We start from the raw sequence: 27,954 nt of genomic DNA, 5'->3' as shown, positions 1-27,954 counted from the left end.
GGGCTCCATCTGGATGATATAGATGGTTCTGGCTGCCTCTTGATCAGTAAAGATAAGTTCAGAACAGGGAAGGTTAACTCACTGCAGAGTCACTGCCTGTGCTTGCTTTGGTCATTACTCTGAGCATACAGCAAAACTGGCTTTATAAAGGAATAAAAGTTGCTAAGATAAGAAGGCAAAGCTCTGAAACTTCCCGAAATGCTTGAAAAGTCAATGTTACATCTTGGGGCAACTGATGAGATAGCATCTGAAATTTTTTCTTTGGCTTTAGGTCAAGTAATATTTTAAGAACCCCATCAGCAGGCTGCCTCCACAAGTACCTTCCCGTTATTTTTCTGGCAGCGATTGTCACTCTGGGTCAATTTAGAGGACATTCAGTGTAAGCTCTTGTAGCTATGGGAGGCTGCCTTAGGTCAGTCCTGATGTTTGCAGAGAAGCAAACTCCTGTTTTTTGACAAGAAGAGTTACCTAACCCCGCTCAGTGCAGTGGCCTTTACGTTGAAGAAATCAGGCTAACCGTGTGGTTCTTGTACATAAGATTTCTAAGCAGTGCCTACTGGTGTAAGTCACTTTGTGAGCTCAGGAAAGAATATTAAACTGAAGAGTTTTGTGTAGTACGAGCAGCAAGATCTCAGCTCTGCATTCATGTCGAATGTTCCTTTGAATACGATCTTTGAACATAAATGAGCATATATAAGCTTTTCAATATGAAGGCATAGTCAAGCTAGAAGCTGATGTTCTCTCTGAGGAGCATGGAATAAGTATCTTGTTGAGGTCTGCCCTCTTATACTCTGATCATATTATTCCTTTATCAAGTTGAGAATATGAGTCTCTGTAGCAAAGTATATCCAGCGCTCTTACAATAACAAGAATAGTGCTGGAAACTGGACTCTTCCAGCTATCTCAGTTTTATGCTTTCAAGAGCAGTAGATTCATGTTCCACTTGGGGGTGTTTGGTGGGTTCTCACAGCCTTTCTTTGGCAAAGGTGCTTGTCTGAAATTTTTTGGCTCGCTTTCATTGTAAGGGGGAAGGTGTTGGCAGAATGAGCTATGATACCTGTAAATGTTGGGGTTTGTTCTTGAAAAACACAAAATCTCAGTAGTATATCACAGAGTCATTCTGTTTCCAGCTAACCAACAGTGTAATGGCCCTAGGTTTAAAGTGTATTTACATAGACTGCTTCAGATCATGAATCCAGAGAAGCAAATGTGATTCATTTATAGAAGTGAATGAGTGAAGGATTGCCCCGTAAGGTAATGGCAGTGCAATGGGGGAGCTTCACATGTCTCCTCCCCTTCTCAGACAAAGGCAAAGCTGTCACCCATGGCAGCTGATTGCTCCTGCATCTGGCGCTGGTGTTGGTGCTGCAGCTGCCTGCGCCATGCAGCCAGCTGGGTAGAGCTGCCTGGTCCAGGCTCGGCTCTGGAAAGCTGCTCGTACAGCACACAGGGTTGTGAACAGAGCGGCCATCGGGGGCGCTGGGGAAAAATCAACATGGCAAAAGCCAAATCCCAGCCTGGTTTGGGCTGGAAAGGACCTTAAAGCTCATCCAGCTCCAACCCCTGCCACGGGCAGGGACACCTCACACTAGAGCAGGTTGCTCCAAGCCCCTGTGTCCAACCTGGCCTTGAACACTGCCAGGGATGGGGCAGCCACAGCTTCTCTGGGCACCCTGTGCCAGCGCCTCAGCACCCTCACAGGGAAGAGCTTCTGCCTTAGATCCAACCTGAACTTCCCCTGTTTCAGTTTGAACCCATCACCCCTTGTCCTGTCGCTCCAGTCCCTGATGCAGAGTCCCTCTCCAGCATCCTTGTAGCCCCCTTCAGACACTGGAAGCTGCTCTGAGGTCTCCACGCAGCTTCTCTTCTCCAGGCTGAACAGCCCCAATGTTCTCAGCCTGGCTCCATATGGGAGTTGCTCCAGCATTCTAATAGTTGAGGAAGTTTTCTAGCTGGATATGATCAATTAGGTGTTGTATCACAGAGAGAGAGGCCGTTGCTTCCAGTGAATGTTTCTAAGGCCCTGAGAACGTTTCTGCTTCTGAAACATAGAGTTACAGCCTTCTTTTTTTAGCCAGCATTAATTTTGTCATTTAGATGCCACGTCAGATGTTTGTTTCTAGGAGACAGGCCCCCAGCCTCTGTTTGTTGTGCTCCCCCCTGCTCCTCCTGGGGCTGTGCTTTCTAATTCAGCTTCCCAAAGGTTTTTTTCCAGTCCTGTGTAAGACAGTTTCCAACATAGATACTGAAATCTATTTTCTGTGTAAGTTCATATCTTTTCTTTTTAGTTTTCAGTCCTTAATATTTCACATTCCAGAAGAGCAGAGGAAGTGGTGGAGACCAATGGCTCCCCTGCAGTGCAGTCAGCATATACCGCTTGTGCTCAGGCTTCAAGCCTTGATGCCAGGATAGGGGTTCCCCAAAGCATAGACAAGGGAAGGCAAAAGATATTATGGGAAATCTAGCTACAGGAGAGTTAAATGCATGGGGTTTTTTAATCCAGTGTTACCAGGATCATGTCAATATGTGCAGAATCATAAAACCACAGAATGGTTTGGGTTGGAAAGGATCTTAAGATCATCCAGTTCCAACCCCCTGCCACGGGCAGGGGCACCTCACACTAGAGCAGGTTGCTCCAAGCCCCTGTGTCCAACCTGGCTTGAACACTGCCAGGGATGGGGCAGCCACAGCTTCTCTGGGCACCCTGTGCCAGCGCCTCAGCACCCTCACAGGGAAGAGCTTCTGCCTTAGATCTAACCTGAACTTCCCCTGTTTCAGTTTGAACCCATCACCCCTTGTCCTGTCGCTCCAGTCCCTGATGAAGAGTCCCTCTCCAGCATCCTTGTAGCCCCCTTCAGACACTGGAAGCTGCTCTGAGGTCTCCACGCAGCTTCTCTTCTCCAGGCTGAACAGCCCCAATGTTCTCAGCCTGTCTCCATACGGGAGGTGCTCCAGCCTGAGGGGATGGGAGCTGAGTGTGACCAGATAATCAAAGACCTGTGAAGTGATAAAGGTCTAAATTACTCTGATAATCTAGACCAGATGAATATTAGATGAGACAGCACAGTATTTGATTTCAGTGGAGCTACATTTAGCTGTATTCAGTTTTCATGTAACCTCTGGGTAAGGAAAAGAGGAAAAACAAACTACTTTGGGGTGTTCTTTTGTTTTGTTTAAATCTTCTCAAGTATGTAATAGAAACTTGTTCTGCTTTAACTTGTTTGTGTTTTTAATATAGGTAATCAGAGGACTGCTCAAATTCTGGCCAAAAACGTGCAGTCAGAAGGAGGTTGGTTTTGTCTCTTGTTTGTGGCGGTGTGGTGCCTGCTGTTGTGCAGGGTAGCGGCGCAGGGGCAGGTACCTCTGCTCTGCTTTCCAGGAGACCCTGCAGCAGTCCTGCGCTTCCTGGAGCTTCTTGGGGTGCTTTGTCATGTTAACTCAGTGCAGGCATTTTGTCTGCCTGTTCTTACCGTGGGGTTCCCATGTTAAACCATGTTGGGAGTTGTGCTCTAATAAAGATATCGTATCGAGAAACTATTTTGAGGTGAGAAGTCTCTTATTAGGTACAGCCCAGGTTGGAGGTAGTCACTTGCAACGTGACACTGATGTAGCACTTGAGATAGCAAGCGTCTGGTGAAGATGCTTATGTTCTTTTTCCATAGTACAAAAATAACTTTAAATGGTGTTGGAAATTCATCTTTTCTTTCTTCTATGTAGTCAAAATGAGTTTGAAGATCAGGAGTTTGATTTATGCCACTAGATCCCACCCCCTGACAGCTCCTTAAGAGCAGGGTCCCTTTATGCCATTGTCCCTCTTCCTGTGAGTGTTCCTGTGCCACCCACCCTGGTGCTGGTTGTAATTTAAACCTGGAATTAACTATTTCTCACTTCCTAAGCCCCTTTGGAGAGCTCTGGTGACAGAAATCCCTGCAGCCATGCTCGAAGAAATCAAATGCTGCTCTTGCAGGCTGCACGGAGCCCTTGGCTGGCTGACACACACAGTTACATACAGCGTTCCTGGCAGGATTCCTGAGTTGATGTATGAGCTGTTTGGCTTGGTTCTGTTTGCAGAGGTGATATAAAACACTCTCACGCTTTTTGATGTATTTCTTTCATACCAACAGGTCATGTTTTTAGGTGAAATTGAAGAAATCTTAGATGTAATAGAACCGACGCAGTTCAAAAAAATAGAAGAGCCTTTATTTAAGCAAATATCCAAGTGTGTGTCAAGTTCCCATTTTCAGGTAAAAAAGAATATTAAAAGGGAAAAAAAAACCCCAAACTTGTAGGAATTCTCTTTTTTTGACCCCTAAACTTTGTGTTTCAGGTTGCGGAAAGAGCTTTGTACTTCTGGAATAATGAATATATCCTTAGCCTGATCGAGGAGAACATTGATAAAATTCTACCCATTATGTTTGGCAGTTTGTACAAGATTTCCAAAGAACACTGGAATCCGTATGTAACATTTAACTGCAGCTCTGGTACCATAGATCAGTTGTCTGCTGGGTCAGGTTTGGATCAGAAGCTTGTAAATGTGACTTCGTTTTGACTTAAATCAGATGAGCTCAGGGAGATTATGGGTGCTAAATGTTTTTGGCAATAGCACGTGGTCACTGTTGTGCCATGTTATGATGGAGACCTGGAATTTACTGGGAAAGTATGAGGAAATGGGATGCTGCTCTTCATCCTGTAATCACATTTCATCCTACAGCTTAATGAAAAATGCAAATTAATATTACTTAGACCAAAATCATCCCCAAAGGATGCTTCTGCTGTGTTTATGCTTTGCTGTCCTTTCCTACTTCAGCTCAACAAACCCCTGTCAGTGTCTCCATAAGACGTTATTGCTGCCCAGTGGGATAAGAAGGGCACAAGATACTCTCAAGAACAGAGCAATGCCTACCACTATAGAGGGTGGTAGTGAGAAATGAGTGACTACTTCACCTTACATTTAATGCCAGAAGTTAAATACTAGTAATTTTATATCGTGTTTGACAGAAGCAGTAATCCCACTGAAATACTAAAGAGCAACTTTGCTTATGTCCAGCATCCGGAATTGAGTTGCAAGTCCATTTGCAGGAGGTAAAGCTCATACAGGCAAAAGCCAGGGTAGGCAGGTCCTCCCACAACTCCACAGTGAACCTGGTGTCCTGCTTTAAGCCCTTGGAGGCTCTGAAATCATTCTGGATCTATCTAGGTGGTGTGTCCAGTCGCAGAGGTATCAGCTGGGCCTGAATATAAATTGTAGAGAACTAGTTCTTGGAGCATTGATAATACTTGGGATCTCACCAAATGTGAAGGATGTCCCTCTTTTCCTGACTGCAGATGAAGTTGCTCTTTATGAAGGAGGTGGGAGATGCAGGATCATTGTGTATCTTGAGGACTGAGGAAGTTTGGGGAAGAAAGTTTGGGGTTTGAACTGGTTTGGAGGGCAGCAAAACAGGCTCAAACTGTCTGTCTGATATGGCCTTAGCTGCTGGCTCAAAATCAAGCTTTTCTTCTCAGAAGGCCAACACCCTGAGTGAGTTTTGTCTTCAAACCACGTGAAAGCCAGTGTTCAGAGAAAGCCAAGCCAGCAAAGGTGTGAGGCTGGGCTCAGAGGTGTGCTCTGAATGAGGGTGAGGCCTCTGATGTGCAGCCGGGAGGTTTCATAGTGCCACAGTGGACAGAGCGCATTGAAAAGGCAAACCAGGACCTCTGGCTGCTTCCTTAGGTGGTTCCTTCACTCATTCTCAAGGCTTCCCTGCTCCACAGCCTTGCAATCAATGCTGCTGAGTGCAGGTGAACTGCTGGTGAGGGAAAAGATGGGAAGACTCCTTTCTCTTATCATCAGTGATAAGCTTAATGCCGAGCACCTTCTTCATGTTCCATTTCATGCTGGTTTTGCATCTCTTTGTATAATTGAGCAGGTTTAAAGGAGAGAAACACCACAATATTGAAGATAATTTACTGAAACGCAAATGCTTGCACAAGACAAGAGTAATACCCAAGGTCAAATAGGGACAGCCATGCAAGACACAGCCACTACTGCTCAAGCTGTTTAGTTTGTTAAGGAAAGGAAGGAACTGGGAACCAGCATCCGATGGTCACCAGTCGATTCTTTAATGGAGCATGCATTAGCAGAGCTCCCTGGCGCCCAGAAACCCTTCAGTAGAGCTTTTAGAGACTGGCTGGAACCACGTGCCTGTGGTTCCGCTGCTGTGTCCCTCTGCCCAGGCTCGATGCTGCTGGCCAGAAGGAGTTTGATATTTTTCCCTCGACTCTCACATTTTTGTTACTCAAGTACTATAAAACTGTTGTTAAAACTTGGTTTAAATGTTAACGTAATTGAATGGCTTCATAGCACAGCCACAGCGCTGATAATTATACCCTGTGCAATGACAAGAATCAGGATTTTAAGGTTAAACAGCCATTTCGGAGCATGTTTCAATGTGCCATTTATTGATTTTCAGAGGAAATGATAGTTGAGGATTTTGTTTCACAAATTCACTGATCTTTCAGTAGAATCTTCAATAGGAAGCTCAGCGTCCAAAAAAGAAACTGAGCACTTGTTTACTGAAGTGAGGCTTGTGTTGAGTCACGCTAATGCTCGTGTTCCTTCTGTTCCAGCACCATCGTGGCGCTGGTGTACAACGTGCTGAAAACCCTGATGGAAATGAATGGCAAGCTTTTCGATGAACTTACAAGCTCATACAAGGCAGAAAGACAAAGGTATCGACCAGTTCTTCTTCCAAACATGTGTTGATGACAAGAAAGAGCTTACCTGGTGTGGCTGGGGGGGTTCTGTAGTGGAACTGCCCAGCAGTGGGAGGTTGCAGCAGGTAGGGCCCAGCTTGTCCTGCAGTGGGGCAGGGAGCCCCCACTCTCCTGAGGGGTCAAACCAGGTTTGGCTGATAGAGCTGCTGCTGTGAGGGGCTGCCTGGTGCTGGGGCTGCTGCTCTGGGGGGTGTCTGAAAAAGCCTGAGCTGGAGAATACCTCATAGCTCAAACTCCTCCCTCGCCCTGTGGGGTGCAGGGTGTCCTAGGCCAGCCGAGGCAGCATGTGCTGTGCCCTGGCAGTAGCTGTGCTGCTCTCCCCGAGATGTGTAGTCCCTTCACTTGCTTGCATGTAAAGAACCTCCTTAGGCTCGCAGCCGTCTGTGCAGAGCCACATGATAGCAGTTCTCTGGGTTTGCTGAAGCAAAATTAGAGTTTTGCCACTAATGGTTACCAGTTCGTGCACTCACTTTTTAACAGAGGAAACTGTAATTGCCACTAAAAATAGCTTTGGAGAAGAACAGGAGGAATTATGGGCCTACAAGGATGCTGGAGAGGGACTCTACATCAGGGACTGCAGCAATAGGGCAAGGGGTGATGGGTTCAAACTGAATCAGGGGAAGTTCAGGTTAGATCTAAGGCAGAAGCTCTTCCCTGTGAGGGTGCTGAGGCGCTGGCACAGGGTGCCCAGAGAAGCTGTGGCTGCCCCATCCCTGGCAGTGTTCAAGGCCAGGTTGGACACAGGGGCTCGGAGCAACCTGCTCTAGTGGAAGGTGTCCCTGCCCATGGCAGGGGGCTGGAGCTGGATGAGCTTTAAAGTCCTTTCCAACCCAAACCAGTCTATGAGTCTATGAGATGTAAACTGTGGTTTTTAAGTGACTGTGTCTCCACATCACACTCCAGACACATGTGAAACTGATACCTCGCTCTTTGCAGAGAGAAAAAGAAAGAGTTGGAACGTGAAGAGCTGTGGAGAAAGCTGGAGGAGTTAAAGCTGAAGAAGGCGATGGCAGAGAAGCAGAACAGCACCCACCCCGTGCTCAACGCACACAGCACAAGTGCCAAGTAACAGCCGAGCGCCGCTGCCCGGCAGACACACACTTTTTGTACCCTTTTGAAATACGTAAGGATTTGCAAGAGAAACCTCATCAGTGTAACAGCAGCAGCCACTTTTATTTCCCTCTGGCAAATGTAAAGATCTGAATTTCAATACAGCAGTTGAGTGATGTCATACCACAGCATATTGTAAACCTGTCTGATTATCGGTATCCTGTCACCTCCAACGTTTCCTAGGCCTGAATTAGCATCCTTTAATGAGTGAAATTCTTACGGGAGTGGTGAGAATTATGACTTGAATTTCTGATTGTGTTGCACATAGGTGGTAGAGTTTGCTCTGTACACATTTTTCCTTGTTTTCTATGTGCTTTTCACATCGCTGCATACTTTGGTTAAGATGATAGAAAAGGCTTCTAGTTGTGCTGTATTTTCTCAAATAAAACCAAGGTACGTTACCAGTAACTCGAGATACTCGGTATGTGCCCCTGGCAGCAGCAGGAGGAACTGGGATACGGCGCTGTCCTGGAAGTCCTGACTGGATTGGGATCTAGATTTATCTAATGCTCGTGTTAGAACGAGGCAAGGTAAGGAGGGAAAGTCAACTCCAACAGGTTGGGTGCTCCGTGTGTCTAAGCTACCCCTTGGCGAGTGCCTCCACCCCGTTCTTGCTGCCTCCTGGCCCTGGGCTGCTTAGAGATTTCCTCCTGCTACAGCCGAGAATGGAGCTTCCCCTAGAGCCCATCAATGATGCTCCTCACCAGCCCGAGGATGCCCTGCGGAGTGGTGCTCGGGGATGTCTCTGCATTAGATTTAGCATCTCATGGACTGAAGAATGAGACCAAAATTGGGATTATTAATACTTTAGTAAGGAGGGAAGGATGTCAATAAATAGTTCCTTGTTTTCTTTCAAGAAAATGCAGTCTGTTTCTTACCAGTGGAAAGCTGACAATAGAAGTCTTGTCTGTTTACTTGATCAAGTATTTTTCACATCTTTTATCAGAGTACCATTCCAATCTCTTCAATTGCAGTTGTGTGGAAAACTTTTGTAATGAAAGACCTTTGGGGAATTGAGCAGCATTCAATAAAGTCTTTATGTTTGTATTTAGTGCTGTACATCACATCTTTGTGTTCACAAAGACCAGGAGAATTAGAAGGGCTTTTACAAACCACCTTTTAACCACCCAAGTCTCTGAACGATCTGTGGCAGGAGTGGTGGAAGGAGGTGAAGGCTGCTGGGTTTCAGGTGTGGTGAGGAGGGTGGCTTTGTTGTTGCTCCCTTGTTTAGCTGTGTTTGGTCAGTGCACTGCCATGATTTCCTCTGGAAATCAGCTGAAAGTAGAAGATCTTACAGAATCATAGAATCACGGAATGGTTTGGGTTGGAAAGGACCTTAAGATCATCCAGTTCCAACCCCCTGCCACGGGCAGGGACACCTCACACTAGAGCAGGTTGCTCCAAGCCCCTGTGTCCAACCTGGCCTTGAACACTGCCAGGGATGGGGCAGCCACAGCTTCTCTGGGCACCCTGTGCCAGCGCCTCAGCACCCTCACAGGGAAGAGCTTCTGCCTTAGATCTAACCTGAACTTCCCCTGTTTCAGTTTAAGCATTTGTTCCCAAATGCTTCCTTCAAAGGCCAAAAGGAAAAGGGGGGGTACTTTTGATATGCTTACTGCTGTATTAATACTCTGTTAGTAGAGGATGGAAGCAGCAGAACAGGACTTGGCATGCGCCTCTCCTTGCACCAAAGCCTTTGGAGCAAACACACCACAGGCCCTGCTGCCCTGCAGGCTCCACAGGTCTGAGCTGGGCATCCAGACAATGGAGGGACTTGCAAGGAAGCAGCAGCCCTGCCACCAGCACGGTTCGTGAGCACACACTGCCTGGGTGGTGCAGGAGCACAGCCAACTGCCCGGCTCCTGAAAGACCTTTTCACTTCCTCAGCAAAGACTGGGGGAAAGAGGGAAGAGCAACAGCCTGGGCCGGACTTGGAAATCCACCCTCTGCTCGCATGGCCAAGGACGGAGCTGCTCGAGTTCCCTTTGAGCTGGACACATCAGGAACAGGTTTTTGTTCCTCACCTCATCCTCCTGCAGTACTTCTCCTGCCTGGAGCAGCTGTGAAGCTGCATCTGAGCACAGGTGCTTTCAAAGAATGCACACAGGATCTTCTTGGAAGTACTTTTTTAATATTAAAGTCACTCTACTTGGAATCAAAACCACCACGTACTAGAATTCCAGTGTATTTTGTTAGAACACACACTTTGGAGAGGGGAGGCCAGACTGCTGTTGAGTGCTTTACCTTCCACTAAACCCGGTCACAGCAGTAACTGTGTGAGGGGAGCAGCTGCAAAACACAGCTCCTGCAGCACTTGAATGCTCATTGGTGCTGAGACACATTCAAACACTGCCCCTCTTTTAAAACCTTAACCACAGATTTTTCTGCCCGTGGCTGAATTCTCTCCTTCCCTCCTGGTCCCCCATAGCCTGAGGTACACTTGTTAAATTTGGACTAGAAAAGCGTGAGTTGGTTAGACCTGTCCTAGAGTTAAGCCCCTTTCTGAAGTTGAGAGGCCAGTTCCTGAGGCTGCTCCTCCAGCCGTGGCTCTTCTGGAAGCAAACATACCTGCTCCGCAGCTGGAATTGCTGATTGAAGTTTATTCCAGTTATTCTCTATCCCTTCTGCTGTGAGCAGTTCAAGGGCAGCCTGCGGGGGCTCAGTTTATGTGGTTCCTTACTTGATGACTCCTCTTCAGATGTCTCTTTCGGATTTTGATCATCCACTTCACACTTAACTTCGCAAAGTCCGCTGCCTTGAACAGAGCCAGGAAGATACCACAGAGGAGAGCAATCATGTTCCAGGGGTTTGCTGTGACAATCTGAAAGAGATGGAAAACGTTATTCCTCTCACCTGACTCAGCATCTATTATATACCTACTGCTGTGTTCTGCAGCATATTCCTTTATGCCACACACCTCATGCCATGGTTTTCCAATTCCTTCCATCAGGAAGAAGACGCACTGTACCAGCTGCAAGATTCCTTTTAGGCTATATAAGGATCGTGAATTTAAAACTTTAGTTACATAGGTAATTTTAAGATTATAGATTTAAATTAATTGCTTGCTTTTTGTAAAGAAATAGCAACATTAAAGCTCTTCCAGAAGACAAAGCACAAAGCAGCAGTGTAGCACTAAACCAGCCTTTGACAGCAGCATCTCCTTCTGCAGACTCACTAATATTTGATGTTTCTAATTACATTTGGCTCAAGAGTAGTTACGTTTGTTCATAGTTTGTGATTCTCTCACACCTCTAGGCCCAAGGATGACGTGTACGATCCGAGGTGGTGCCAGCAGAGCTCAGCTTAGGCAGCAGTGAAGAAGTGGCACACAGCTTTGGGATGTGCCATGGAGTCTGCAGCTCCAACGGCCAGCACGAGCGTGGTGTGAGCACCCAAGCCAGAAGGCCTCAGACAGGCTTTGTGTATTGTTCATCGTCCTGCCAGCGCAGGAGGAACTGAGCGCTGGCTCAGGGCAGCTTTCAGCAGCAGGAGGTGCGGGGATGGGAGCTGGCTGCAGAGAGGAGGGTGCCTGGCCCCAACACGGACACAGCAGCAGGAGCGCAAAGGACCAACTCCCCCCTCCTGGTGCACAGCGCCTGGGGTCACGCTCTGCTCCGGGGCACCAAAACCAGACCTGTGTGGTGAAAGTGTTCACACACCGTGCAGGAGAGGCCCTCAGTGACACGGGCAATGGTTGGACTTGATGAGCTTAAAGGTCTTTTCCAATCCAGGTGATTGTGTGATGGACTCTGGTTGTCAGATTTAAAACACACTGTATTAAGCAGGTTTCCTCTGCACACTTTGCCGTTCTATATTTTTATGGGGAGGGCAAATGTATCTGACCTTCCCCCTCCCCAAACACCAGGAAAACAAGATGTAGCTCACGTGCTTAAGGCACATGTACCTGCAGTGCCCTCCTGCATATCTTTTAAGCACTCCAGGGCCTGCCCACAGTCTCATCTGGCCCATGGAACACACTAAGCTCGATTCTGAAGTGCATTTTTGCATTTGAATGCAGTACCGAATTCTAGTAACAAACAAAAGACAGACCAGGCTATTGCTATTGTTCTGCTTCAAGCCGAGGTTTCTTGCTCGTCAGTTAATCAAAGTCATTAAATCAGTTTATCCAAGCACACTTGTTTAAGCAAAAAAGTTCAGGCTTGACCTGAAGCCACCCTTTGCTGTAAGACAGAGACGTGTTTTTTTCTTAGCTACATGTACCTCCAGCTGCAAACAGAACACTGAGTGTTCCCAAGCCAAGGAAAGGCATCAGATGGTCTTGACCTCTGCAGAACAGGCATTACTGGATATAAGGAAGAGCCTAGACTGACATTTCAGCAGCAACCTCTCACTCTTCCTCCGAGTTTCTGCTCGGAATGAGGTACCAGAGGCACGTGCATGCACAAACCATGAGCATGGACAGTGAGGCAGCCATTCAAGAAGGGACTAACGTGATGATACTCACATCTTGCACAGTCTGTATGAAAGGATCTTTCCATTCGAATACCACAAAAAACAGCTGGTCACTTCTTGGTTTAGTTCTCTGGTCAATGTAGTTCACCACGCTGGTCTGGGGCGAGGGGAAAAGAGAAAACAAAGGTGCAGGTTACCCGCTGCAGTGCTGTAATGAGTCTGCTGTGCAACAGAAAAGGCTTGGAAGAAGGTGAAAACAGCAGGCTGCTCAGGGTCTTCCAATTTAGCCTTCCTCTACCTGGAACAGCAGGCTCCCAAACTACGGGAAGGGATGTTTCTTCCATCTCCTGTTCATACTCTTTTCCTATTTCTCACTTAGTAAACCACTGCAATACCATTTTCACACCAGTAGCCAAGGGCTTTATTTTATCACATAGATTTTCCCTTTCAAGGGGGTGAAATTTCATTTACAAATACTTGGAGTAACAGAGCATTTGGGAAGTCATGAGTGAATGCCAGGTTACCTTTACTTACAGAGAACTGCACAGTGGTGGCAGGCAGGCTCCTCTTTGAAAATCACCTGTAGAATAAACTAGAAGGTGCAGCAAGTGCAGAAAGAACTGGAGGGGAAAGCAGCCGAGCTGCTGCCAGGGGAAGTTCAGGTTAGATCTAAGGCAGAAGCTCTTCCCTGTGAGGGTGCTGAGGCGCTGGCACAGGGTGCCCAGAGAAGCTGTGGCTGCCCCATCCCTGGCAGTGTTCAAGGCCAGGTTGGACACAGGGGCTTGGAGCAACCTGCTCTAGTGGAAGGTGCCCCTGCCTGTGGCGGGGGGTTGGAGCTGGATGGTCTTAAGGTCCTTTCCAACCCAAATTGTTCTGTGATTCTATGACAACTCAACCCATGCTTCCCAGCACCACTCATTAAGTAGGTTACTGTTTGAAATCAGCACTGATCACTGAGCTGCAGCACAATTCCACCCGGGCACAGTTTAAGACACCAGAGCAGTGTTACAGCCACATGAAGCCATGGTCTTCAGAACCACCCTCAGGAACGTATCAAGACATCAGGCCTCAGAAAAGACCTTGTCTTGTAACAAACACTCCCAGCCCAGAGGGGATTCTGCTGCTCTTCCTTACATTAGTTTAATACTGCACAGCAAGAAATGAATCCATTAGCACTGTAACTTCATTTGAGGGTTGTCACAGGAACACGGGACAGATGGAGGAAACTGCCCTTTCCATATTTTGGGAGCCTGTTGTTCCAGACAGGGTAAGGCTGAGTTGGAAGTCCCTGAGCAGTCTGCTGTCCCCAACTTCTTACAAGTCTCTTCATTGTGTGAGGGATAACCCACTACAAAAACCTCTCATCTACCATGGCTTAGTTTCTTTACAAATACTTAAAGATTCTGCCAGTCTCCTCCACACACCCTGCCCTGGCCAGATTTTAGGCTGCAAACACGTTGAAGCAGGAGCTAGAACACTACCTGTGTCCATTCAGAGCACTTGGGAGCTTTACCACCTTGTGTTTTCTGGTCCAGCACCTTTGCTGCAGCTCTACCCTGTATTTCTACAGCTCATCTATTTCCTCCAGCGTACCAGCACCCCAACTACACTCAGCCAAGAAAACTGCGCACCAGGAAACAAGGAGTACACAAAGTTAAATGAAGGCAATGGAAAAGGAAGGAAAGAGCAACTAATGACTACTGGGCTGGTTAGCAGGCTGACCAACTGTGCTATGTGACCTAATATGTGTACCCAAATTCCTGGTATGGCTTCTCCCAGCTTTAGATTTGAGAGGCTAATGGACTTCCTCATGCAATTTGAGCAGACAGACTGTCAAACAAAGCAAGTGCAATTTATATCTGAGCTGGTTCAGCTTCTGCTATATTATTAACAGGCATCTGAACCCCAAATTCACCCCAAATTTGTACTGATTCCTATTTCCTAGGTTTTATTAAAAACCAAAGCAACCAACCCACAAACCAAACCAAAAACCCACCCAAAGCCAACCCAGCATTCACCAGCTGCTCAGAGCCTGGAAGTGCTGCACTAAATGGATGTTTATTGTCACAAAAAGCTCAGCTTTTTCTGAGTTTCTGTTTCCACTTTGAGCCGTGTTACACTTGGGCACTGATCTTCCCTTAAGGCTTTGCCACACAATGCCCTACCAGTGAGAAGTGAAGACAGGAGAACTGAAGAGTCTGCTTCATTTTGATCTCCACAAAGTACTCCTTCCAAGCGTACCATGGGCTAAGATAAAGTGTAGTCTCTGAAAGATACGCTCTCTGGAAAGGACTGCTCTTCACATTCTCACTTCTCACCACTGAGGATGCTTCCTCTGCAACCAACACTGAGAGCAAGGTAAAAAACCCAAACTACAATTCTTTTCCTGTCCATTAGTGTGAAAAGAACAGGACTGGAAGTCAAACTCATTTCACCTCCAGCTAAGTTTGCATTTCCCACCTGCATATCTTCTAGTTCTAAATGATGCAAGAAGTTAAGTTACACCATGTTTCTAAGGATACTCAACACTTAAAAGATCCCAAACAACAAGCAGACACAAGAATGCTATGAAAGATACAAGGCTTATGTTTACCTCTTCATCCTAACATCAGCCCTTGTGATAACCAATTCCTCTTCCCACTACTAGCTGTTACTTAGACAATTCCTTTAGCAGTTGGTCCCCAGCTTGATCTAAAGGAAGCCGTGTTATTACTTCAACGTTGGCCTCTTCAGACCCTTGCCTCAGACTACGGGCGTCACTTATAACACCACATTCAAGGCCTGGATTTTCTGGCCTCTCAATGAGGAGATGTTTTCCTGAGGTGTGCCACGAGGCCACACCAAGAGCTGAACACACCGAGATGTTTAGGCTTTTACAGACCCATCCATGTTAAGAATGCAAGTAACTGTACAGCCAAACCTGCTCCGTGGTGCATGGTGGAATGGATGCAATGAAACAAAACCCGAGCTCCTGATGTTTCCCTTAACCAGCCAACCCACCCTTCTTCCAACTCATATCGCTGTTAGCCCCAAGAACCGGGTCAGTTGGCCAGTCAGCATTGAAATCATTGCAGTAACTAGTTCATAGTAAACCAAGACGTCCCAAAACACTCTTCCTGAGTGGTTGGTTGGGTTGGGTTTTTTACCTCTTGTTTGAATTCAACAGTCTCGCTGCCATCTTCTTCTTTTGTTTTCACCAAGGACATCTTGACCCAGGTTCGAAAGCCTCCGGAAAACTTCCAGCTGGAATATGAACTTTCACAGTCCTTCATGAATTCTGCTTTTTCTGGACTAAAGGAAGAAGACCATCACTTCACCGACCCAGCTCAGAGCAGTACCTGAGCTTGGTAGGTTCTGCTGTAGGCAGGAGAATGTCAGACCTACAGGCACTTCAAAACATGTTCAAAATTCAGCAGATCTAAACCACTGCAAGCAGTGATGTTGGGATTAGTGACAGCACTTGCACTTGGGTTCTCAACTGCAGAAGCACATGAGTTACCTGGTGCCCTACCACCACCCTGGGGTTCTGCCTGCTCCTAGGGGCTGTTCTGCGTTATAGGGGAGTTCGTTCTGCTCATCTCTCATCTCTGGGGCAAAGGAGCAGAGCCAAGACCCCAGGAAACAACTCACCCCAATGCAAGAGGTGGAAGGAAGAGCCTAGAGGCAGGGCACGCTGCTTCCCCCATTTCTGGGATGCAAATAAACGGCTGGCAAGGCGGGCATACTTAAAATGCTTTGACATTTCTATGTGGTGTATTCCCATTATTTTGGTGTTATTTTTGCAATACCATGGCTGGTTTCCCAGTAGCCCCAGAACAGCAGGATTGCTTCGTGCCTTGTTTTTAAACACAGTGAGCATAAGCCATTTTAAGGCGTCCCTCACGCTGCAAGCGGTAAGGAGGTACCTCCAAGGCATTCCTGGTCTCCATCCTTCTCTACAAACTGCACAGGACACAGTGAATGAACCATGCTGTCTACTTGGAGCTCCTCAGCACCGGGATTTTGGCCACTTTCACATCATCTCTATGAAACAAGCCTGGCCCTGCAGCTGCTTTTTCAAGGTTTCATTTGAAATGAAGGGGGAAACCACTGTGATGAGTCAGGAACCACTAGCGCACAGACTGCTGAGCTTTACTAAAGATGGATTTCAGGCTGCAGAGATGTATCAGGGTCCTCGAGACAAGGGAAAGGATTTTGACTCAGAGTAAATCCATCTTCCTAGGTGAAGAGTATAATTTGCTTCTGTGACAGAAGGACATAGAATCATAGAATGGTTTGGGTTGGAAAGGACCTTCCAACCCAAAAGCTGATCCAGTCCCAACCCCTTGTCATGGGCAGGGATGCCTCACACTAGAGCAGGTTGCTCCAAGCCCCTGTGTCCAACCTGGCCTTGAACACTGCCAGGGATGGGGCAGCCACAGCTTCTCTGGGCACCCTGTGCCAGCGCCTCAGCACCCTCACAGGGAAGAGCTTCTGCCTTAGATCTAGCCTGAACTTCCCCTGTTTCAGTTTGAACCCATCACCCCTTGTCCTGTCGCTGCAGTCCCTGATGAAGAGTCCCTCTCCAGCATCCTTGTAGCCCCCTTCAGACACTGGAAGCTGCTCTGAGGTCTCCACGCAGCTTCTCTTCTCCAGGCTGAACAGCCCCAATGTTCTCAGCCTGTCTCCATATGGGAGGTGCTGCAGCCCCTGATCATCCTCGTGGCCTCCTCTGGGCTTGCTCCAACAGCTCCATGTCCTTCTTACGCTGAGGACACCAGCACTGCACACAGTGCTGCAAGTGGAGGCTCACAAGGTACATGACCAGGTCTGCTGGGAAATGAAGGTATTTTGGTCTTTCAGGAGAAAGATGCAAAGATGAAAAGAGGAAAAGCCAAGCTGAAGCAGCAAGCTCTTGTCCCAGAGAACAGATCTGTCCTGTACTAGCACTGACCGGGTTTTTCCATCTCCGAGGTGCGTGTCTGAAGCCCTGGCTGCAGAGCAATGGCTTTTCTAGGTCTTGCCTCCCCATGAAGGTGTGTGTGTTCATCTATTCAGCCTGAGCAGGCAGTGTAGTACGGAGCAGCCATCAGTATGTATTCTTTTTATCAGTGTGCACTACTGCTGCCTTGTAGACAAGGCATCTCGGTTTGTAGGAAGAGAAGCAGCCCTGATTCTGGAGACTAAGGAATAAAAGACAGGAAAAGTAAAAATTCTGCATACAAACAGAAAGGAGAAGTGTTTCTGGAAAGAAAAACTAACATGCTTTGCCCATCAGGGCAGGTGATATTCCAAGAGTGATTGCCCAAGTCAGGACTATCTTGATGTATTTGTAACATTAGGTGCTTGTTTAGTGATCCCAAGAAGACAGCAGGGCACCACAAGGAAGACGTGGGCAAAGCTTAAGCACAAAGCCCACTGCTCCTCACCACACAAACCAACGACACAGGGAGACCTAATGTGACAATGATTTCTTCCCCCTTCGCTATGTGGGTACAGCAGCAGCTGATGGGACAGGAGGAAGAGCACGGCTTTGCCACTCAGGGGAACATACAGAGTTAGCACTCTGCCAGCCAGTCATATGCCTAATGCCCGGCTAAATACAGCATCCTAGAAAAGCTTTCCAAACCAGCATGGAAAATTGAGGCAGGAAGTTATGACACAGAGCTGAACGTTACAGCCACAACTCCAATGGCAGGTGGACAGCAGCAGTATACTTTGCCTTCAACTGTAATTGTAGGCTTGAAAAAGAGAGATTAATAATATCTTAGGAGAAGCTGTGGAGAAATGATCTCAGAAGGGATCTCTCTGCATGTGCCCATAATCCAGACCACTGCCACAGAGTCAAAAGAGAGGCAAAATCTTTGCACAAGTGATAGCAGAGGGCAAATAACACAGCTTAAAACCCACACGCACCCAGTGAACACGATACAGGCATTTTAAGCTGAAGATCAATTCTTCAGGCAGTTTCTTTTTACTCCTTCTTCACCCCAAAGACAACCTGCAAAGGCTGCACATTTGCTTGCTTTGTTCAGTAAGTTCTCTCTTACATGGTCCTTTACATGTATGGAATACCCTGCACCAGGCTTCCCCGGGATATTAACTGCACCTCAAAACCATGCCAGAATTCCTACATGACAGCAGAGGAAGGGACGTGCACGAGGCCACTGCCTCGCTCAGCCCTGGTCTCCTCTCAGCCAGTGGATCAATGTCAGACCATGACAGACAGGATCTGCCCCAAAGCTGGGAGCTACTATCCCAATTCTGGACCGGGCTGTAGCGCTGCAGTGGATCCTTCTAACACCAACCTCTATGGACTAACCCACCGGAGCCAGAGGCAGCTTAGGACATCCCACCAGCAGATTCCAACGCACCAGCAAGAGCCAAACCCACACACAGGTCAAACCCCGTTTGTGTTTATTGCCTTTGCTTTTCCCTAGATTGAGAAGCCCTCAGCCAGCCACGGGGTGTAATACAGGTTCTGATGGTGTAGTACCAACAGTCTTGACCCTTCTACATTACAACTTACTTCTCTGCACACAGCAAACCAGACCAGAGACATGAACATGGAGCTTAAATAATCTCTGATCTGCTCAGACTGGTATTCACCATTTCACACGGCCAGAAGTTATTTTACATGCTATGCTAACAATAGTTTTGTCAGTAATGCGTTCAGAGATTTTCCTCTTAAACCCATGTATTATGCTAATGACAGTTCAGGAAAGGAACTTGTATTTTTAGCTACACTTTTTTGGTAATTTGCAAGGGTTTCGTTATTTCCTTCCCTCCAACTAATATGGTGCAGACAGGAGCTGCTGCTGGCTTAAAAAGAAAGAAAGGAGAAGAAAGAAGCCAGTGGCTGTATCCCTCCAACTCACAGGCCAACAACAGCACCCAGTTCAGTGGTGTCCTGTGAAGGCCAGAACAAAACTAGCAAGCAGTGCCAGTTTCACTGTAGTGTGTCCATCCAATTCTAACAGAAGAGCTGCAGAGAACAAAACCCTTCACAGAAACAACTGGACTTATACTTGAGTCCTCACCACTTGCTGTGCTTCAGAAAACAAAGATACAAATCTCTAGATGCCATTTTTATTACTGCTTATGGCTGATGCTTGCAGCAGCCTTCACTGATACGATTATTGCTATTTAAAGCAAAAGCAAGCTGCACATAATATTGTCTACACAGACACTGGTGTAGATACAGCAAGACTCTTCTCACCAATCTCAAGAGGGTTTGTATTGTGATTTAAGACGATGGAATTCCTTCACATATCTTTTACAGCAGTCTGCCCAGCCCAACCTAAGCCCTTTGCAGCCATGGCAAAAAGCTGTCATGATGAGAACTCAGGAGTTCTAGCATATATCTCAGCACCTTTAATAGCACTTCACATGAATTGCTGGACACAGTGCTAAGAATATGCTCACACAGCCAGTAAGTGAGACACCTGGTCTGGAAAAAGCAGGTAACAGTGGCCAGTAACTGAAGTTTTCAGAGGCAGTATGGAAGGACACACAACAGTTCCTACATGTATCTTAGCCCAGACTTCCCTTCAACTAAACTTAGCATCTGCTGATGAACCAGAAATCATTTCTATTTTCTCTTCTGCTGGAAGCTGGACAGGATGAGTACATTCCACATATGCATGTGGTTTCACTTCAGAGTCAGGAGAAAAGGTAAGCTTTCAACCTGCCCTGAGCCTGCCCAGCTCCTGCCCTGGGACACCAGCACAGCAACACACAATACCGAGCAAGACAAGCCATACAATTTGCACCAAGCTTTGAAGGATGCTGTAAGAGACACTGCTGGCCTCCTGTGCACGGCTGGTTCTCTTACTGCATTTCACCTAGACACGCAGATCATTTACCACTAAGGTTAAAGGCCTCCATACCTTTGCCCAGTTTACCATTATCTGGGTTAGTTCAAAACCAGTTCCAACACACATTCCTACTACTTGCTGCAAACAGGCACAAAAGATGTATCCCCAAACAGGCACCACCATTTCCTACCTTTCCACTTTGCTCCAACATAACCCAGCCTTCACTTTCCCAGCTTCAGTTGTGGTGCTTTCTAACACCAAGACAAGGCAGCTTCTCTAGCAACAAAGCAACACATCCCCACCTCTTTGGGGATCAATTCTGCCATCTAACTGGTTTGAACTGGCAAACCTGGAGACAGGAGGTTGTGATCGAGGTTCTCCCAGGCAGCTTACAGATAGTTCTTGCCGATTCACCTACGCTAGCACAAACACAGCCTTAGAATCATAGAATCATAGAATCGTAAGGGTTGGAAAGGACCTTAAGATCATCTAGTTCCAACCCCCCTGCCATGGGCAGGGACACCTTGCCCTAAACCATGTGGCTCAAGGCTCTGTCCTTGAAGCTAGGACCTTTGCTGGACTGCTTACTGCTGTTCTGCATGTCCCTCCTGCCTTTGCACAACATGTAGCACAAGCGTTTGGGACAGCAGCAAGCAGACTCACAGCCTGCTTGCAGAAATACTGCCAGCTTCAATAGGACATACATGTTTTAACTTGGGAAGAAGTAGCTCTTTAAAATGGCTTATCTGCAAACTGATACAATGAGCACAGAAACGTGGCTTCCAAGACCAAGTTGTGTCTTGGCAAGTTGGCTCATCCTGCAAAGAGCCAGGAACCAGATGTAACACAACTGTGCCTTCTGTTCTGTGTTTCAGGGAGTTGTGTCTTGCAGTATAGAAAGAGCTGTGCACCTAGCTGTACATACCACTAACTGCAGCACAAGCCACAAAACCAGAGAAAAAACAACACAGGAAGAACAGGTCGCACCTTTTACATCACTACTCTTAACTGGTATTTTCTCACCCTAAAACATCAATGCCTAAAATACCTGGAACATTAGCATTATATCAGGTGATTTAGTACAGTTATAGAAAGTATTTCATGACTTAAGAGCTCTCCTTCACTGAAATAAAAATGCTTTGTAAAAAGCAAATTCGTATAATTGGTCTCTGGCCACCCAGAGCTACTGTGACTGAACACTTCCAGTCTTTGCTCCATCTGAAACACACCAGCATCATCATGTCTAAGACGCCAAAAATGCTTTTTTACATTAAAATCTACTACTTCTCTTCCCCTCCTCACCTAATTCTGTTCTGCTTATGGCCTTTATCCCCTGTCCCTTTTCCACTGAGCATCTGACTATTACCAGGTTAAGGCTTTCTATTAGGTCTCACTGTGACTAATACCTTGACTAGCTTTCAATCTGGATCACAGAGAGAACAGTACTTAACTACTTAATTTTTGCTTTAATTTAAATTCAAGTATGAAACTGATTCTCACAAGGTGGGTAAAAAATGGGCGGCTTTCAAGAAAAGTCATGACAGGATTTGCGTGGAGACCTCAGAGCAGCTTCCAGTGTCTGAAGGGGGCTACAAGGATGCTGGAGAGGGACTCTTCATCAGGGACCGGAGCGATAGGACAAGGGGTGATGGGTTCAAACTGAAACAGGGGAAGTTCAGGTTAGATCTAAGGCAGAAGCTCTTCCCTGTGAGGGTGCTGAGGCGCTGGCACAGGGTGCCCAGAGAAGCTGTGGCTGCCCCATCCCTGGCAGAGTTCAAGGCCAGGTTGGACACAGGGGCTTGGAGCAACCTGCTCTAGTGGAAGGTGTCCCTGCCCGTGGCAGGGGGTTGGAACTGGATGATCTTAAGGTCCTTTCCAACCCAAACTATTCCTTGATTCTATGATTCCACTCCTGCTAAAATGCGAAGGTGGATCAGTCACTCCAATAGCATCAATGCCAAACCAATAAAAAGCAAATTTTAAAACCCCACCTATGCAATTGTATCGTTCTGTAGAATCTTACATAAAGCTCATAATGCAAAACAATACAGCCAAGCTTCCAATGAAATCACAACAAATCCATCTAGGGATCTGATCTCTGCCTCATTTGAGCTAAAAAAAGCCCTGCTTTCACTAGTTTTGTTGCAGCCAGTTCAATGCAGGTAACAGGCTCAGCTGCTGATGAACTCGTACCTGTTGATGAACTCTTGGAAAGAAGAAAACAGAAGGTAGTCAATGGCACTAAAATCCTGGTCTGTTCCATTTAAATGAAACTGCAAAAACACCAGTTCCTTTTTCTTCACATCACGAGGGCCTTGAACAACCAAAGCATTCTTCTGCAAGCAAACAGAGAGGTGGTGAGAGTAGCAAAGGAATCCTCATGTCCTGTTCATGAATTTGCCATCTGTCACTAATACTGTATAGCAATCTAATACAACTGAGATTTTCTTGGCTGCTACTAAGTATGCCCCTATTAAAATACCTAAGAATGCCAATTGGATCCTTCCTTTTAGTTTGAAGATGAAGCCTTTACATCAACATTTAGTGTTTTTCTAAGAAATCAGCTTTACTTATATCACAGTCCTTTGGGTTCACGTGGAACCTGCACTCTGCAGAAGGATGATCCAAACTGTTTTGAGCAGTAAAGTCTACAAACTTTCAGCTCTTGACATGAAACAAGTAAATGGGGAGTCTGGTGTGGAGAAGAACATCAGGCTTCTGCTGTGAAACTGAGGAACAGCTTCACAGCCCCCAGCACCTCAAGTAAGCTGCCAAAAGGAAAAACCCACAATGAAAAATGCTGGCAGGCAGAATACAACTTGATGTACTGCAGGCATCATATCTAACAGCAAGCTGCTGCCTGCAAAAGGACTCAAGACAGTGTGAACAGGACTCTACATGGTTCAGAGGTCTCTGCCTCCAGTGCCTCTCCATTCCTCTGCAGGACTAGAGCTTATTGGATCAGCAAGCTTCTAAATGAATGTACCACACAGCCTAAAATGCAGGTTCTTCATTTGTTAAAACATGCAACAAGAGCATGTGAGTGGCAGAAATTAGACTCGCACCTAGAGTATTACTTTCACATACACTAAGGAGCTGCTTCCCAGAAAGAAACGGTGACTAGACAAAAGGCAAAACATGAAGAGGAAATAGCTGACTAAATGGGTACCCACAGAGTTAGTTTGTTCACACTTAGTTGCCTTCAAAAAAATCTGAGCAATCAATTTAGATACAGATGACCACATTTAAGACTTCATTTTTTGGACCACTTATTTATACAGACGCTAGACTGCATTTTTAAGGGCACTTTAAGACAATCACTCAGTGTACCCATTTTACTGGCTCACTGCATTTCAGTCTAATGAAACGCTTGGTGCCCAGTTACAATTCTTCCAAGTGTGACAAAAATAGTATCTAATTCCCAGCAAACATACAAAAAGAGATAAGCTCTCCTGCTTTAACAGAACAACTGCTCCTGCTTTCAATCAAAGCTAGATTTACTTTATCAAGGAGCATACTTGGCAGTTCATTTAGGAGAGGAATGAAGCGAGAGTTTCATTGTGAAAAATGACTTATTTTGTCCCATTCAGGCTTTCATGCTGCACACCCCCACATGACAGCTGATTTTCCACAACACATACACACACTGCCTGGGGTCTTCTACATTTCTGAGAACAAAAGGACAGATGGCTTGAAAAATAAAAACCAGAAGCAAGAATTTTCTGCAGCACTCAGTATTTTTACTTTCAAATATCACTAGGAGCAGAACCACCCCCCCCAATAAGCTTTGTTGTATTATATTATTATTATTACCATAGATTGATTAGTAAAAGGATCTGTGTAGTTGATTCTCTGAGTGATGCATTCAATGTCTCCTGGCTGACCTGGATTGACCAGAGGTGGAATGTGATCATAGTAATGATGCTTGCAGCTCAGCAGCCGAGCCTTGCCTGGATAAAAGGCAATACCTGTTTGGGGAGAGACAAAAAACATTCATATATACCATAAACCTACCGCTTCAGACCAAAGTCTGCATGCTTTAAGAACCTCAGCCACCTCAGCCGTAGAAGGCTAGCAAAACACAAGGCCCAAAACCAAAACTCCTTTTACACCACATATGCCACATTTATTATTGGAAACAAGATTGCTTGAAGATAATCTAGACCAACTACCAAAAAACCTCTGTGATCTGAGGTATCAGATATGATTAACCCATCCAACTGAGGTGACCCGTCTGCCAAAATGCAAGATGTCAAAGCAGTCAGCATGTACCAGTCTAAAAATGCTTTATCCTTTTCTTCAGTGCTCCACACTTGCAACTTGCCATCCTGTCACTTTAACAGAGCAGTGAAGAAAAGGGCTACATTAATTTAGGTTCTCTGATCTGGCAGGGACCCCTGACAATACTTTTGGATTTATATGTATGTTGCTTTATTGCTTTAAGTGACATTTGCTTCCTGATGCTGTATGAAAACATCGTGTGAGGAAAAACAAAAGGTGGGGGGGAGCCTACTCATACAGTCAGATCCACATGGTCCAAACGCAAGGATCTGAGCCTAACTGGCCATGCAGAAAAACAACTACAGGAATATGGCAACAACTTGAAACACCTTTCAGCCACAACTACATCTGTAAAATGTGGTATCACGTCAAACAAAAGTGTGATTTTTAAACTGGAAACTGCCCTACAACTGTTTGAGCTGCACTTGCTACCACAGCTCTATTTATGACCGGTTACTGGATAATTTACAAAGATAACAACAATAGAACTCATTATTCCCAAATGCTTCTGTGGCGTAATCCCTCGCGCGAGCTGCAACCCAGTTTTCTGATGCCACACTGCATTTTGATGCCAACATTGTTCCCTGCGGTCACATCCCACCTGCTTTGCCCACTGATGTAATACCAAGTTGTAAACAATGCGCAGCAGAAGCAGAAAGTGGCACTGTGATTATTTTGTGGTTGGCTTGAGAAATTCACCTTCGTTACTGTCAACAGCATCTCACTGTCCAGTGCAGCACCAAGGCTGTGATACACATCCTATGTGCTACCCTCTTTGAACAATGCAATTCTGGGACTATTTCCATAAGGAATTACCTCCTTTCTCTAAAAGAGGACTCGTTCTAGAGTCTGGAAACACTTTTTATCTACCAAATGTTGCATAACACTCCACCCCAAAGGAGTGATAAATGCCCCATCCTTGGCAGTATTCAAGGCCAGGTTGGACAGAGCCTTGGGCAACCTGGTCTACTGTGAGGTGTCCCTGCCCATGGCAGGGGGCTGGAACTGGATGATCTTAAGGTCCTTTCCAACCCAAACCATTCTATGGGTCTATGAAAGCTCCCAAAATCTCCCATAGAATATTAACATTTCAGTGCAAAGTCAACACAACAGAGATTGAAAAAACAGGGAAGTGAAACATCTGGGTCAAAGCATTAGAAGCAGTCTGGAGAATGTGAACACCAGAAATGTGAAGCCATCTAAGATAAATGTGAACAACAACTTAACCCATTTTGTTTGTTACCACTCTTACCAGGTGCATCATACAAGGACACTTCCTTGTAAGAGACTGACATCACTGGGTGCTTGAGCTTCTCCCTGAAGTCACTGATGGTTTGGTAGACAAGGAACACAGCTACAGCCATGAGCAGCAGATAAATAAACAGGAGAATTACTGAAAAAACATTCTTTAGGCAGGTCTTGCTGAAACGCAAGGAAGGGGCAGTGGTACCCAGTTCACTATCTGGAACCAAACAGAATATGGATTAGGACTTTAAAATACAGATATTTGGGCTGAATTTATGAAGTGTTCATTTAGAGATCAATCACTTGAGGAAAGTGAGCCTCAAACTTGGCTTGATTTAAAAAAAACCCCTACAACTATTGTTGGTTTTGATGATCAGACAGATGCTTCCTTCTCAAACATGAGGCATAATCATCCAAAGATTGTGCCTCTTCTTCATTAGCTGAATTTGGCACTCTGCTTCAGGACACAGCAGGCAGGAAACAAGGGTTGTTTTCAAGAAGGACAAGTCCTTCTTGAAAAGCAAAGTTCAAAATTCAAAGTCAATCTTTCCTCCTGGAAAAAATAACTCCTTTTTCCCCCTCCCAGTCTGAAGTGATTCTTACACATGCAGCATATGCACCAACAGAGAGATTTAATGCTGCAGTGCTACATACACAGCTATCTGCACTGCATCTCCACCATGGTAGAAATCACTAGATACTTGTTACCCTCTAGTTCATAACGACTTGTGTGTACTACAGGAAGTTTCACAAAAGGATTTTTCCAATTCTCTCGCAGTCTCCTTGCCCTCCAAGCTTATTCTGTGAAGATCTTCACACTAGTTTCACCTGTACACAGACACTGCTTTCCCCATACTCCTTGCATTCACCATTCCTTTTGCCAATACTTGTAAGGAAAATGTTCATGCACTCCTGATTTACATGCCATGTTTTGACCATAAGCATTAAAACCCAACATATAAAAGGAGATAAGTAGGCATATTTTATGCTGGCTCTTCTGTGTAGTGTAATTTAATGAGTCGGGCCCTGCCACATTCTGCCCTTCAACTGTGATAGCATGGTTTGGTGTTTGTTCTTTACCACAGCAAACACCAGCCTTTTACTAAATCCTATTGAACACATAACCTCTTACCACGGTCACATATGCATTCCCAGGAGATGACAGCCAAGGAAATTAGGACACTAATATCCATAAAATTGCACTATAGAAACAAGTATGTCTTGAACAGCTGTAAAGCATTTAGACAATACTCAGTGCAGCTTGGCGTACCTTAATGCCTACACCTGAGCTGCAATCAGCCCACTGAGCACTGCCTGCACCCTCCAGAGCAGGTCTGAACAGTCTGTGTAGTCTGTGTAAGAGCACATCTGTTCAATATTACATCTTGCTCATGTGAACCTGGCACAGACTTTACTTGCAATCCACCTGTATCAACTCAGGTAAGATACAGCATAAAGGAAGATGACATAGTGAGCTAGCTCAGAACCAGATGTGCTCCATCATCTTTGACTGAGCACAGTTCATGACGAAGAAACGTTCTCATCTCAATCCCTGGAAAAACGCCTGGGCTTTCTATCAGTACTTATTCCACAAATAATAAGTAATTTAATGTTTATTCCCCCAAATAAGTAGTTTAGTGGTTTGTTTGCTTTCAGAAGTGCAATAAAAAAAATAAATGCAACAAACCACAACCAAATCCATACACAGAAGGAGCTTGTCAGGCACTTAAAATGGGTAATTTCCGGGTCAATAGATCTCACCTGGTAGAATAACAGAGCTGGCGTCTTCATGCACTTCCATCTCTCCTTCTCTCTCATCTGTTGGGTTTTCAGATGCTCGCTCCACATCTTCACTCAGCTGTGTAGTTAAAACAGTGGTTCAATTTCCAAACATGCTCTCAACTTGCAATTGCTGGAATTTCTATGGTACAAATAAAAGAGGCTCCAACTAACCAAACACACAAAAACATGCCCCCAGCCCAAGAGCACCCAACTGCTCCACTTGCGAACTAGAGCCACATTTATGTAGACCTACAGCTAAAAATTAAGTGACTTGCTGCAAAAAGAGAAAGACAGCACATTAAATTTAACCTACTTCTACCCTGCCACATCACCAATAACATCACCTTTTCTTTCAAGATCAAAGCAATTTTTTCCCTGGCAGCTTCAGCTCACTTTAAACCCTCAATTAGGACAATGTCCTCTGAAATAAGCACGAACTTCATTCCATCGCTCAACAACGTAGTTTTAGGCACGGACAAACCACAGCACATACCAGCGAACAGAGCATTAGCACGTCTTAGGAAAGAGGTGCAAAAAGAGTTGCATTTTGACAGGTATTAGGAGAAATAAC

At 45.8% G+C, this 27,954-nt stretch overlaps 2 protein-coding genes across 12 annotated transcripts in view; one reads left to right on the top strand and one right to left on the bottom strand.

Annotated features, from left to right (window-relative positions):
- Positions 1–8,917, top strand: part of PPP2R5A (protein phosphatase 2 regulatory subunit B'alpha) — a 46,849-nt gene extending 37,932 nt beyond the window's left edge. The window contains exons 9-13 of one of the 2 annotated variants that reach the window (XM_030499990.2): positions 3,239–3,289; positions 4,125–4,244; positions 4,328–4,455; positions 6,610–6,711; positions 7,693–8,917. In XM_030499990.2, the coding sequence (XP_030355850.1) occupies positions 3,239–3,289; positions 4,125–4,244; positions 4,328–4,455; positions 6,610–6,711; positions 7,693–7,825 (534 nt within the window). In that variant the 3' untranslated portion in view covers positions 7,826–8,917. The remainder of the gene's footprint in view (positions 1–3,238; positions 3,290–4,124; positions 4,245–4,327; positions 4,456–6,609; positions 6,712–7,692) is intronic. The other variant, XM_030499991.1, reaches the window with a different exon arrangement.
- Positions 7,911–27,954, bottom strand: part of PACC1 (proton activated chloride channel 1) — a 94,391-nt gene continuing 74,347 nt past the window's right edge. For 6 of the 10 annotated variants that reach the window (XM_030499998.1, XM_030499997.1, XM_030499995.1 and 3 more), the window contains 7 exons: positions 27,363–27,522; positions 25,609–25,818; positions 23,889–24,043; positions 22,269–22,411; positions 15,426–15,570; positions 12,332–12,436; positions 7,911–10,687 (listed from right to left, as the gene is read on the bottom strand). In XM_030499998.1, the coding sequence (XP_030355858.1) occupies positions 10,526–10,687; positions 12,332–12,436; positions 15,426–15,570; positions 22,269–22,411; positions 23,889–24,043; positions 25,609–25,818; positions 27,363–27,402 (960 nt within the window). In that variant the 5' untranslated portion in view covers positions 27,403–27,522 and the 3' untranslated portion in view covers positions 7,911–10,525. The remainder of the gene's footprint in view (positions 10,688–12,331; positions 12,437–15,425; positions 15,571–22,268; positions 22,412–23,888; positions 24,044–25,608; positions 25,819–27,362; positions 27,523–27,954) is intronic. The other 4 variants (XM_030500001.1, XM_030500002.1, XM_030499993.1 and 1 more) reach the window with 3 other exon arrangements.

This window comes from Strigops habroptila, chromosome 10, assembly GCF_004027225.2.
Source record: "Strigops habroptila isolate Jane chromosome 10, bStrHab1.2.pri, whole genome shotgun sequence".
NCBI classification, from domain to species: Eukaryota; Metazoa; Chordata; class Aves; order Psittaciformes; family Psittacidae; genus Strigops; species Strigops habroptila.
Note: the sequence above shows the minus strand (reverse complement) of the source record. Positions and strands in the feature narration are given on the sequence as shown.